This window comes from Sciurus carolinensis, chromosome 14, assembly GCF_902686445.1.
Source record: "Sciurus carolinensis chromosome 14, mSciCar1.2, whole genome shotgun sequence".
NCBI lineage: Eukaryota > Metazoa > Chordata > Mammalia > Rodentia > Sciuridae > Sciurus > Sciurus carolinensis.
Window position 1 is genome coordinate 72,683,372 of NC_062226.1, and position 14,612 is coordinate 72,697,983.

Sequence of the window (14,612 nt, forward strand, 5' to 3'; positions counted from 1 at the left end):
AATAAAAAATATTTTAATAAAAAAAAATTTTTTAAAGTTTCTGAAAACTAAACAAGATATCTAGAAGATAAACTCCAATTCTGCCACACAAACCAACCAGCACTGTCTTGGGGTATACTCGCCTTCTAGGAATAATAGAAAAACACATTTGGACTAACCAAATGCATTCCTTCCTTTTTTGAAATGCTTTTCAACCAGACTGGTCCAAACACTACTTCATCCCTTAGGGAATGAAAACCCAGTTACCTAAGGCACCGAAGCCTCCTTCCCTCTCTTCCTTGCTCAGCCCCGCTCAAAGCAAAGTAACTCCGTGGCTTGAGGACCTGTGAGCAAGTTAGAGACAGAGGAGTCCTAATCCCCCACCCCTGAGTCTACACATCAGCTTAGCAGCTGCTTTGGAATCATTTCTCATGGGGGCGGGGGGTGCATCTGCCTTTCACCTCCTCACAAGCTCTCTCTTCCAGCCTCTGGAGATAACATATGGTGTCCTGGCTCAGGTGGAGAGGCAGGACCCACATGGCAAAGACGTAGAACACCCGTCTGTGGACAGTACAAGAGCCCCTGGGTTTCCCATCAGCCAGCTGATTTGTAGCAGCCACATTTCTGGTACTCAGCCAGTTGCCTCACCTGATGGAAAACACTTACAAACCTATAAATCACCTTGGAATACAATGCCTCGGTAGAAACAGAACGGACTGCTAGCTCCCAAAAGCCTGAAATGTGTATATCAACTCGTATGTCCAGTTTAACAACTGGAGAGGGTTAATGACTGGAAACTGTTTAAAAAGTTCTATTAAAAGAGAGAGAGAGAGATAGGCAACAAGTGAAGTGCTTTGTTTAGAGTTGCAAGTTCTATGAGCAACACAGGAAACAAATAGAAATAATAGATAAGTGCAATCTTGTTTTGATCACAAAATAAATTGCAGACTGAAGTTCAACAGTGGGCCTATTATTGTGTTAGTGCAGTGGTTCTGAAACTTGGCTACATATTAGAATCACCCAGGGAGCAATAAAAAAATTCCAATGCCCAGGCTGCACCCCATACCAATTAATGCAAATCTGGGGATAAGTGGGTGGGGTCCAGGCCTCTATATTTTTTAAAGCTCCCCAGGGAGATTCCAATGAGCAGCCAGGGTTGGAGAACATGGAGAATATGGTCCCACCCTACTAATGCTCAGCCTTACAAAAATCTACTCACTGGATTTGCCTTCCTTATTTCTGCCAATAACTTCTTTGTCACTGGAATCTGGAATTTAAAAAATTACAGAGATTCACATACACACATATATAAAATACATGCATACATCATTTTTATTTGTTTAACTTAGACCCTGATTATTAGTATATAAATCAGAAAAACTGAGTGCCTTGAAACTTATATCTCCTCCCCAAATGTTTAAAGAATCAAACTCTAAAAAACACACATCATAGATATTTAAGTCATATAAACGCACACATACACACAAACTTTTAATCACTTTCAGGAACCATGATCCAATAATATATTTAATAGGTAAGATCTCATTCATCACTATACAAGTGAAAAAAACAACAACAACAACCCACACCCAAAAAACACATAACCAAACTTTGATTAAGACATGTGCCCTTTAGCACGAGCACTTACAGTTAGAATGGTTTATCGGTAGCACTTTGAGGTAGCATATTCTGTAAAGTAACAGAAGTCACAGAGCTGCTCTGTAGTGTCTCCTGGACACAAAAATACAGGCCACCAGCCTTGGCCCTTGGTAGGGGAAAGTGAATTTGTCCATGCTCATTGCCAACGTCTGCCCAAACACACTTGGCCATCTCTCCCCCAGACTTGTGCCTCGTGTGTTTATAAAAACATAAAGGCATTTTGAAGTATCTTCCCTCCTGATGTGCAACATCAGGCTGTGGAGCCAATCTCCTTTTGCCACACACAACTCTCACTGGCAGGGGACACATGATCCCAGTGAAAAGGGAAACTGGGTGTCATGATGCCCTTTTTAATTCCTTGACCATTTCATTAAGAGTGACTCACTCCTTTAAGGCCATGAAGAGGCTCATTTCTCAATATCCCCTCCATGATTCTGACCCTTAAAAAGGCTCCTCCTGTCTTCCCCTGGTTACCATCATTTTGGAGTATCATTAAGCCTTCTGGGATTTTCCTGGCAGGATGGTGAGCAGAGAAGATTCTGAAAAATCCGCACGAAAACAATAACAAAAAACTTAGGTGCAAGAGCAACACCAAGAACAGACTTCCTTTGTGCCAAGTTAAAAATGACACAAAGTTTACAGTTCAGGAAAACAGCCTGCCTCTTTAAAAAAAAAAAAAATGTAAATATACAGCTCAGCTCTGCACTTTAAACAAACACACAGTCAAGACAGGCTAAGGATTAAAGCTGCAAAAACTGGTCCCAACAACCTCAGATCCTGGTGCAGGTCAAATTTTTGCCCAATGGCCACAGATGAAAGGGATTTCTCATCCCCCAAAGCCCTTTTGTCCCAATGTACTTCCGGTTTGAAAATTGAACCCTTAGAAGTAATCAATATACAAATGAATAAAAATAGCACATGTCCAGGTAAAAAGGGCATGAGCTGGGCCTGAGTTGTCATGTAAAATTCTGTCATTCAGCATCATATAAAATTCTCAAAGGCTGCCTAGAAATAGGGCCCCAGGCATCACTGAACATGCCAGACACCCAAATCCACTGCTTTATGATACAACTGAGCATTAGACTTCAAGTATCCAAGGTGCTACAGCAGCTGGTCCTCTGAAGAGCTCAGGCTGACTCTCAGAAGCCCCCACCCCACCTCGCCATGCCCATTATACAAAAAGTAAAACACTGCTTAAGGTCATTATCAAATAGTAGGGTGCACGGTGAGGAGCAAGAGGACTGCTCTCTGAATACACCAGCCTTACAAAGACAAAGAAATCCTTTAACATTTTGTACAACTAGAAGGTGCGTGAGCTGGTATTCAAGCAATCCCTTTAAAACTCTTTCTTTTCTCCCCTTTTAGAATCAAACAAGAAAATGGTTCCGTTGGGTTAACAGTGTCATTTTTAAATGCCATAAATTAAATAAGTTAGTTCACATTTTTTTTTCCCCAGCACTTAAGTTACAGTCAGTCTCTAAAGCGCTTTTGAAGCTTGCTTTAACAACTCCAGGTCTCTTCTGCGGGTGCTTCCAGTCCTGGGACATCCATAATCATCTAGCTGCAAAGGTATGAATTCTTCAAGCACCCCAAGGCCCTGTCCAGCAGGACTGGTAAATAGCTTAGTCCATGATGGTTTAAAGTTTCCACTGAATCCCAAAAATATGGTACTCCCTAAAAAAAAAAAAAAATTTTTTTAAAGTTCAAGTTGTACAGTTACTAGTTCCAGCAAGACAATGCAGGAGGTGAGTCAGGGCTGAGCAAAACAAAGAGATATATATAAGCACTCCACACTTCCTTACATCAGCAAATGAACGCCTGTGTTCTTACCACCCACATGGCAAACCATATCCCAACACAATTCCTCTAACATTGTCCCCTTCTGTAGACATTATCTTAATGATGCCATACCAGCCAAACAAGCTCACTCCACTGTAAAAATGCATATGCTGTTGGCCTCATAAAGAACTTGATAGAATAATACAAATACAAACCTTTGTTATAAAGGTGAGCTGGTTTGGCTAATCCCAGAGGTATTAATGAATGTGAAATATTCAACTGCTTTATTTCTCCTCTGGTGCTCAACAGAACAATAGACCTGTAAAGTGAAAGTGAGATAAATCAGAGCCAATTCCTATAATCCAGCAGGTATTTATTGAGTATCTTTTGGAACTGAGTTCAGCATAGAATTACTAGATAAAAGCAGAAATCAAAAAGAAAAACAACTCGGATGCCTTTTCATCCCTGCTGGTACCAGTTCTAGTTTCCCGGCCCCAGATGAAACTTCTCACTTTGCTACAAATAGGAAAACTCCAAAGTAGAGAAAGCAAAAGTCACTGATATAAACTGACCCAGAGGGAGCTGGGACCTGGCTCTTTTGAGGAATAATTTGTTGCTCAAGGGAGTATGGCTTTTGTTTTACTTAAGATTCTTTATTTACCTATGGTCTATCATCACAAACACAATCCTAAAAAATAAAAAGAAGAGCTGAAATTGTAGCTCAGTGGAAAGGTGCTTGCCTAAGAGGTACAAAGTCTGGTTTCAATCCTCAGGACTACAAAAAATAAATAAATGAACAAATGAATAAAAATAAAACATGGTTTGAAAAAAGTTGACATCTTTTAAACCTTGCCATCTTTATTATGTAGTAAATCAACATAGTACTCAGACTTGTTTGTGGATTCTTTGTCCTGATTTAGTTACTATAGTTTCAAGGTTTATTTCAGTGTTTGATATTAACAGGTCCCTTATATTACTGCAATTTGTGTAAAGAGTTTACTACTACTTATACATTACTGGTGGGACTGCAAATTAGTACAACCACATTGGAAAATGGTATGGAAAGTTCTGAAAAGACAAGGAACAGTTATCACCATATGACCCAGCTATCCCACTCCTTGGTTTTTTATCTAAAAGAACTAGAATCAGCATATTATAGTGATACATGCATACCATTGTTGATAGCATCACAACCTACAATGGTCAAGTTATGAAACCAACGAACATGTCAGTCAGCAGACAAATGAATAAAGAAAATGTGGCATATATACACAATGGAGTTCTACTCAGACAAAAAGATGAATGAAATTACACCATTTGCTAGTAAATGAATGGAAATGGAGAACACTGTGCTAAATGAAATAAGCCAGACTCAAAGTTTAAATGTTTTCTCTCACATGTAGAAGCTAGAAATAAAAAAGAAATGAAAAAAGAAAATCTTATGAAAATAGAAGACTTCATAAACTAGAAGAGAGAGACCAATGAGGAGGGAGAAGGGAGGGAAGGAGGAAGAACTGAGGAATGAAGCTGACCAAATTATACTATGTGCATATATGAATAGATCACATTTCAATTTTATATATATAACTATAATGCACCAATTAAAAAATAAATAGAAGGAAGATCAATAGAGTAGAAAAGAGGATAGGGGAGGAATGAAGGGAGGGAAAGAGGAAGTACTAGGGATTGAAATGGAGAAAACTAGGTTAGGTTATGACTATGTCAAAATGAACCCAACTATTATGTAAAACTATACTGCTCTAATAAATACAAACAAAAAAGAGTTTACTCTTCCATATTTATTCTTTCAGGTGAACTTCCATATCAAATGCCCAAGTACAATAAAAAACTAATCTGTTTACTTCCCTTAATGGAAATGTGCTAAATTTATATTTTAATTTAAGTAGAGTGATATCTTTAAAACATTAATTTTCCATCCAGAAAAGGTGAGTCTCTCCTTTAATTCTACTTTTGTGGTCTATACTTTAGTAATGTATTTATTTTCTTAATGTGGGTCTTGACTTTTAAGACTAAGATTCTTAAGTTCTGTACTGGTGTGAGCTCTTTATCTCGATCTTTCTAAAAGCAGTGAAACCTCAATTCAGAATCAGCATAGAGGACTGTCCCCAGCAACCCTGAAGACCTGACTTCCGTTTATGGGTCAGAATCACTTAGGACTCTGCTGTGAGATCATTAACAGATCAGCCTGCCACCACATGCCCTTTTGCACACGCATGTGCGTGCACGCACACACACACACACATAAGAGCAAGCCTTCAATCTCCCTAGAAATCACTGCCAGCTGCCCCATAACTTCTCAATACTTAGTTAAAATGCAACATACACATAGGATCACATTCCTAAGTGGCCAATAGATTTAAGTTTTGTAAACTTACCACAGTTGAACAACCAGTATCCAGATTCTTGCAAGAATCTTAATGAGTTGATTTTTAACTCAAATTAATAGATTAACTTGCAGGACGACTGTATTGTCCTAAATATTTGTGGTGAAAATTATATTCTAGGCTTTTTTAGGGGAAATGAATGCATGTGTTTTCACCATTAGGAAAAACACTGAAATCCTTAAAGAATACTGTAACCTCCAATAATGATCTTGAACCATAAGACAGAACGATAGCCAATCTTCATATCCACAGGTTCTGAATATGTGAATTCAACCCATTGCAGATCAAAAATATTTGGGAACAAAACTGCATCTGTATTGCATTATGAAAAGACTTTCTTTCCTTGTCACTGTCCCCTAAACAACATAGTATAACAATTATTTATATAGCATTTATATGCTATTTAGTATTACACATAACCTAGAGATGATCTAAAGTATACAGGAAGATGTACATAGGTTATATGCAAATATGACATCATTTTTATATGAGGTGCTTGAGCATCTTCAGATTTTGGTATTTGCAGGGGGTACTGAAACCAATCCCCCATGGATAGAGAGGGACAACTCTATATATACACATGGAATACTACACCAAAATAATTCAGTTAGTTCATGGGACCTGGTCCTGTGATTTATAAAGAACATACGTAATAAGATCAACTGAAAATTATTTGAAAGCTAAATAGGCCATCACTCCCTGGGAAGCTTACTTTCTTCCCTGAATGGCGACACTTAGCATCTGCAGCAAAACTAAGGGGCAGAGAGGACCCTAAATTCATATCCTTGCCCCTAGGCAGGGTATGACCCACCCAGAAAAAAAAGGTTTCTCTCCTGTGCATCTTTCTTCAGAAATCAACAAAGAAAAAACAGCCAAACAGACCAGACACTCAACCATTTGAAAAATCAATTTATCCTTTTCCAGGTATTTCCAAATGACTAGGGGATGATTTCCTAATCACATAGTACAGTCCTGTCCAAGGATTCATCGGTGGGACAATGGTAAAACTGCCTGGAAAATTACTTCAAAATGGTAATAAGCCTACCGAGGGAGTTGGGTACAACACAGATCAATTTAGTACTAAAAAGTGGCACAGTAGTATTCCACACAATGAACTTTTCTAAGAGCCTTCCTATCATTTGCAAAAATCTTCAAACATCTAAAGGTCTGTCATGGATAAGTAACAGCTTGTCAATGATAAGCACCTTGGACCACACAGGTATCACTCTAAGGTGAAAAGGAAGGAACACCTTTCGCAGGGTCCTGAATGCCCACAGAGTTAAAGACCAGGTAGACAAACCAAAGCTGAGAGGTAACCAAGCGTTACCTGTGTAGAGGACTCCACATCCTCAAGGTGGCTTATTCTTGGTAGAGAGTGAGCCAGACCTACCTTGGAGGGATACTTGTTTTCAAATACTCTTCCATGCGACTGACATCAGCAAGAGGGAAAACCTTCTTCTCTGTCAACCGGAAGGGAACGCTGCATGCATCCACAAGGAGGAGAAGAACGCCTGCACTTCGGAAGGGAAAGTTGGTGCCATTGACCTGAAGATAAAAAACTTCTGTTGTCAGTGCTGTTGCCGGAAGATCTCTGGGATGACTGGCCTTTGAACCCATGATTCTGACTATATATTTCAAGGATCCGAGTTATAGGTTTCACTTATTCTTTCCATCCAATGTCTGAAACTGTGCCTGCATCCCTCGAGACTCTGCTTTGATCTTCGGTGATAGAATAAGTTACTCTGAGCCCCAGCAAGCTGAGCTGGGTGACTCTTCTGCTGTGTTCAAGTTCTCATCCACACACACAGCACTGTCACCGGGGCCAGAGCTCTGCAGTCAGTGAGCAGGGGCTGGCCTCTGTGCTACACCCACACACAGATCCCGATCTGACTCACGGAGTTTGAAATATCATTCAAGTCCAACTGCTCTATCTCTTTTGCTCCAAATATAGCCCTCTTCTGACATCAAAAGAGCAAAATAGTGCTTTTACTGAGTTTCAAGCTACTTTTTATTTTACAATGACTGAGAGCTGAATTTTCATAATCATCCTCTTTAAATTAATGGTTTCTGATCTTTTCAAGAAAGAGGCACACTCTGGCTGGGTCCAGTAGCCCACACCTGTAATCCCAGAGGCTTAGGAGGTTGAGGCAGGAGGATCAAGAGTTCAAAGCCAGCCTCAGCAATTTAGTGAGGCCCTAAGCAATTCAGTGAGACTGTGTCTCTAAATAAAATATAAAATAGGGCTGCGGATGTGGCTCAGTGGTTGAGTACCCCTGAGTTCAACCCCTGGTATCCAAAAATGAGGCACACTCTGGACACATCCAAATATCATTAAGTTCTCAGCCAAAAAGGAAAAACAAAACAAAGCTGACTAAACACTAATCCTCAGGCAATGTTTCTCTTTGGAAAATCATAAACTGAACTAAAGTGAGCTAACCAGGGAGAAACACTCTCACCACTTCCCTTGTCCTGGCTTGGGAAAATTATATTTAAATTTTACTTCTAACCACTATTGATGTTACCAAAATTCAAAATAGTTTTATGAGCTATGTTTAAATTGCTCTAATCTAGTGAAGAGCTCTGGAAATTCTGAAATTCTATATATGCAAAGACTAGAAGTGTTTCCTTTATTTTTTAAAAATCTGAATGCTTAAAATTGAAGTATAGCTGGATGTGGTGGTACATGCTTGTCATCCCAGTGGCTTGGGAGGCTGAGATGGGAGAATTGCAAGTTCAAAGCCAGTCTTAACAACTTAACAAGGCCCTGTCTCAAATAAAAAAGAGCTGGGGGTGTGGCTCAGTGGTGAAGTACCCCTGGGTTCAATCCCTGCTACCAAAAAAACACTGAAGCACATTTGAGAAAAAAATATCGAATGATCCTCAACACAAATTGTCCTTGTGAAAAAACACCCCCCAAAATCTGTTAGTTAAAATAAAACTTTCCATGAAAACCAATGCAATCACAAGCCCTAGGAATGAATGCCTATGTTATACATCTGAAAACCACTGGAGATACACAGTTCCTTAACTTTTCCAGGGTCCCAGGCACCCAATGTGCAATAGTGGAGTCAAACAAAGTCTTCAGACCTTGTGCATAACCTGCCTGAATGTTTGTTGTTGTTGCTGTTGTTTTTGGGGGGAGGCAAAACAATTTCTTCTTCAATTATTTAGTGAGCTATTATAACAGTGGGTCTCAACACCCATCCTCCTCCCTTATGCAACCCCCTCCCCAGATGTAATCAGTAGGCTGGGATCAGATTCTTCATGCAGCTGAATGCAGCAAGAGGCTGAGCTAACAAATTCCATGCTCATAAAATTACATCTTCAACATCGTACAAAATGAAGGACTGCTAACACAGGGGAAGAGATGTAAATAGTCTTTAAGAATCTTTGAGCTACATTTAAACAGGAATCTCTTTAATTCAAAGCTGTTAAGTAAAATTTAAATTCTGGAATTAGATGGTGGTGATGTGTGCACAGTACAAATGTACTTCATGCCACTGAACTCAACACCTAAAAATGGTTAAGATGGTAAAATTTGTGTTACGTGTATCTTATTACAATAAAAACAAACTGGGAAAGAAAAAAAGTAAAATTTAACTTTGTCCACATATAAATGGATTTGTGATCATGTTGTTCACCATGGGGGGTGGGGTGGGGGGATAAGCTTCTAAAGAGATCATGAGAAACAGGTACAGGCCCTGGCTGGCTATGAACTAGATGGCTAGACACCTGTTACCTAAAGGGCTCTTTACGTGGTGTCTCCTAGGTCAGCCTGGTTTTTGGATAGGTTACAAGCCAAGGCCTGATTCCAGTGACTAACTTGACTCTAAACTCAAATTCTAACGTTGACACTGAGACTCACATCTGTACTTCCAATAAAACACTTAGGAAAGATAGCTAATTCTTATCCTTTCACTTTCCTCACCTGAAGAAACTAAGATATAGGCAATATTAAAAAGCCAAAGATACCTAAAGTGCTATACAGATTCAATGCAATTCCAATTAAAATCCCAATGATGTACCTCGCAGAAATAGAGCAAGCAATTATGAAATTCATCTGGAAGAATAAAAAACCTAGAATAGCTAAAGCAATCCTCAGTAGCAAGAGCGAAGCAGGGGGTATTGCAATACCAGATCTTCAACTCTACTACAAAGCAATAGTAACAAAAACGGCATGGTATTGGTACCAAAATAGACAGGTAGATCAATGGTACAGAATAGAGGACATGGACACAAACCCAAATAAATACAATTTTCTCATACTAGACAAAGGTTCCAACAATATGCAATGGAGAAAAGATAGCCTCTTCAACAAATGGTGCTGGGAAAACTGGAAAACTATATGCAATAGAATGAAACTAAACCCCTATCTCTCACCCTACACAAAACTCAACTCAAATTGGATCAAGGACCTCGGAATCAGACCAGAGACCCTGCATCTTATAGAAGAAAAAGTAGGTCCAAATCTTCAACTTGTTGGCTCAGGATCAGATTTCCTTAACAGGACTCCCATAGCACAAGAAATAAAAGCAAGAATAAACAACTGGGATAGATTCAAACTAAAAAGCTTTCTCTCAGCAAAGGAAACTATCAGAAATGTGAAGAGAGAGCCTACAGAGTGGGAGAATATCTTTGCCAACCATACCTCAGATAGAGCGCTAATTTCCAGAATCTATAAAGAACTCAAAAAACTCTACACGAAGAATACAAATAATCCAATCAACAAATGGGCTAAGGAAATGAACAGACACTTCACAGAAGAAGATGTACAAGTAATCACCAGATATATGAAAAAATGTTCAACATCCCTAGTAATAAGGGAAATGCAAATCAAAACTACCCTAAGATTTCATCTCACCCCAATTAGAATGGCGATTATCAAGAATACAAGCAACAATAGGTGTTGGCGAGGATGTGGTGAAAAAGGAACACTCATACATTGCTGGTGGGGTTGCAAATTAGTGCAACCACTCTGGAAAGCAGTGTGGAGATTCCTCAGAAAGCTTGGAATGGAAACACCATTTGACCCAGCTATCCCACTCCTTGGCCTATACCCAAAGGACTTAAAATCAGCATACTACAGAGATACAGCCACATCAATGTTCATTGCTGCTCAATTCACCATAGCCAGATTGTGGAACCAACCTAGATGCCCTTCAGTTGATGAATGGATAAAGAAACTGTGGCATATTTATACAATGGAATATTACTCCGCAATGAAGAATGATAAAATTATGGCATTTGTAGGCAAATGGTCGAAATTGGAGAATATCATGCTAAGTGAGATAAGCCAATCTCAAAAAACTAAAGGACGAATGATCTCGCTGATAAGCGGATGAGGACATATAATGGGGGGTGGGAGGGGCTAGCATTAGGTTTAGGGTTAGGTTTAGAGTTAGGCTAAGGAGAGCAGTAAGAATGAAGGAAAGAAGGACTGTGTAGAGGGAAAAGAGGGGTGGGAGGGGTGGGAGGGGTGGGAGGGGTGGGGGGGAGGGGAAAAATATAATAAACATCATTACCCTATGTAAACGTAAAAAAAATAAAATAAAAAAAAAATAAAAAAAAAAAAATAAAAAAAAAAAGAGCAAAAAAAAAAAAAAAAAAAAAAAAGCCAAAGAAATTTTAAAAACTTCATTTCCCATATCTTTTTTTTTTTTTAATTTTTAGTTGTAGATGGACACAATACCTTGATTTTATTTATTTCTATGTGGTGCTGAGGATCAAACCCTGTTTCAAGCATGCTAGGCAAGCACTCTACCACTGAGCCCCAGCCCCAGCCCCTGCCCCCATTTTCCATATCTTAAACAACTTGAGAGCTCATTTTAAGTTGAAAATCAAGGTAAAACAGTTTTCTACATAATGACTGCCTACAGCCATTATTTTCCAACCAAAGATGCCTTTCCTCTTACAAAAATGAAATCAGAGTCACCTGTAACAGTGGGTGAGAGGTAATGTGAACAAGTATTAACATTAGCTTAAAAGTAATCAGTAAACAGTCCAGTCAGAAAAAAAGAATTTTAATAATAATGTATTTCAAAACACATTACAAATGCTTAGGAGGTTTTTATGCCTCACTGTATTGTTTGCCACCAATAATCAAAATGTGATTAAAATCAGTGATTATTGTCAGATAATATATATCATCAGGATGAAGGATAAAAGCAAAAAGCCAACACAGTGTACCTGCTATGGTCAGAATGTTTGTGTCCCTGCAAGACTTTTGTTGTATTCCTAATTCCTGAAGTGATGGTAAGTGGGGCCTTCGGAAGGTGATCAGGACACGAGGGTGGAGCCCTCAGGATTGGGACTAGTGTCCTTAGAAAAGAAGCTCGAGAGAACCCAACCCTCCATCATCTGAGGACACAACAGAAGGCACCACACAAGAACCAGAAAACAGGTCCTCCCCAGAGGCCACAGTTATCAGTGCCTTGACCTACCAGTGTGCTTCCCAGCCTCCAGAACTGTGAGAAATAGATTTCTGATATGTGTAAGCCTGTGGTTATTCTGTTACAGCAGCCCAAAAAGACTAAGACAACACATGACAGTACTTACAGAAATAACAGACGGGTCTCCACGCTGAATTTCTGCTTTGCTGGGTGACTGAAATTGCACAGGGAGGTAGGTCTTGTGAGGATCACTGGTAAACACCACCTAGATAGGAAGAGGTTCCATATTTAAGGTGACTGTATCCTCCTCCCGAAGGGTCCCTCAAAATAAACTCAATTATATTAGTTCCATTGAGTGTTTCTTTTTCTGAGCTTTCTGTACATATTTCATAACCCAGAATTCCATTTTTTTTTTTTTTTTTTTTTGGTGCTGAGGATCGAACCCAGGGCATTGTGCTTACAAGGCAAGCACTCTACCGACTGAGCTATCTCCCCAGCCCCCAGAATTCCATTTTTTAATACACTTAACACAAGAAGTGTATGTTTTTCATTTTCTGGAACAATCTATTTCGAACAAGTAAAAGCTTGTTAACAAAATCAATTCGGGGCTGGAGGTGTAGCCTAGTGGTGGAACATGTGCTTGGTATGTGCAAAGCCCTGGATTCAATTCCTAGCATCCTCCCCTCAAAAACTTCAGTCATTTCAATAAATGACTAAATAAATGTGCATTAAATTTAAATCGCTGTAAACATTTTGGGCAAAAACAGATACAAATCTTTTTAAAGGTTCTTTTCTGATCGATTATCGTGAACTGTGGCTCAGACATTCTAGGATTGAGGAAATAAGCGTCTACAAGGGCTATCCTGTGTAAAAAGTTCCAGTGACCTTGTACATAACCAGGTCTCAGCTCCTCTCTGTGACCTGCAGAGTACATCAGGACAGTGCCACATCTTAGGTGCAAACCCCCATTTCTCTCCATCAAGAGGAGAGATTCAAGAGGAGGGTCCCTCTCTCACTTCCCCACAAGCTCTGTACTTTCTTTCCTCTCTGCCTGTGTGATCCCCTTTCCTCATCCCCTCCACTCCTCCAAACAAACCCCACAAGGCTCTCTGCTCATTCAGAAACACTTAACTCTCACATAACTGAACACTTAAAAGTGCTATTTCCTGATAAATCAACATCAACAACTTCAATGCAAGAACAAAGAATCACCAGAATACTAAGCAGCATTCAGAAGCTGGACATTTCTTTGAATTTCAGGTTTGGGGTCAAAAGTTCATGTGAATTTTCCTACTTACTTCTAATACACACGTTTGGTTTTGATACTCGAAATAAAAATTCCTCTCAAATTTCCAAGTAAAAGCAATGTTCACAAATACTTCAAATATTTTGCAACTGAACAAAGTCAGTAATCAAGACATTAAAAAAAAATTATGATCAGGGCTTCCAGAACAAAGAATAAAGAATGCTAAACATTAATTCATGAAACTATTTAATGGGATAAACCTAGGATGTTTCCAGTGATGACTTAATCATTGTCACAAATTATAATGTTTATTATAAGTTATATAAAGTCTCTTCAGCAGCATGCAGGCATAGCTCAGTGGTAGAGAGCTTACCTGGCATGTGAGGGGCCCTGGATTCAATCCTCAATATCACACAAAAAGTAAAATTAAATAAAGTCTCTTCAGCAATGAAGAACTTTCTGAACAAATCCAACTTGAGAATAAGGCTGGAAAAATAAGTCTCCCACAGAGATTATCTCAAACTGTCACTTTAACAGTCAAAATATTGCATGGGGGTTAGGGGTACAGCTCAGTGGTACAGAGTGTGCTTAGCATGTGCAAGGCCCTGGGTTCAATCCAAAGCACCACAAAAAAAAAAAAAAAGAAAAAAGAAAAACATGGACCAACCAAGGGCCCACATACACATACATACACCCACAAACATATACTCTTCACATACATGGGGTTTTTTGTTTGGTTGGTTTGTTTTAGATTTTACCTCTATGGGAGAATACAGGCAACTCAAGAATATGGGAGACTGAGATTATGATATGAGTTGCCATTAAAAAAATACTTATTAGCTATCCTCTTGGGCAGCATAAATCCATCTTTCTCCCCCTGCTTTCACTGCCACCAAAAGCAGAAACGAACAAAAAGAGAGAAATGATGAACTTGTACAGTGAAAGATTTTGATTTCTCAAAATAATTAGGCTGATTAGAATTGAAAGCTAAAGATTTAGAAGTTTTCTCCATATAAGTAGGCAGTGTTCATTTCTGTGACAATTTTTTTTTTTCTGTGACAATTTTTGCTCTAAAAAACATCCTCAGTGGAACTCAAATGTCAATATCATCAGAATCACCTGTAGGACTATTAAGGTCCAGACTGCTGGGTCCCT

The 14,612-nt window shown here is 39.1% G+C and overlaps 1 protein-coding gene across 6 annotated transcripts in view; it reads right to left on the reverse strand.

Moving 5' to 3' along the window:
• Positions 1 to 1,488: 1,488 nt before the first annotated feature.
• Positions 1,489 to 14,612, reverse strand: part of Cemip2 (cell migration inducing hyaluronidase 2) — a 74,344-nt gene continuing 61,220 nt past the window's right edge. For 5 of the 6 annotated variants that reach the window (XM_047524573.1, XM_047524575.1, XM_047524571.1 and 2 more), the window contains 4 exons: positions 12,378 to 12,476; positions 7,213 to 7,367; positions 3,633 to 3,736; positions 1,489 to 3,312 (listed from right to left, as the gene is read on the reverse strand). In XM_047524573.1, coding sequence (XP_047380529.1) covers positions 3,116 to 3,312; positions 3,633 to 3,736; positions 7,213 to 7,367; positions 12,378 to 12,476 — 555 coding nt within the window. In that variant the 3' untranslated portion in view covers positions 1,489 to 3,115. Of the gene's footprint in view, positions 3,313 to 3,632; positions 3,737 to 7,212; positions 7,368 to 12,377; positions 12,477 to 14,612 lie in introns of those variants that run through there. The other variant, XR_007104942.1, reaches the window with a different exon arrangement.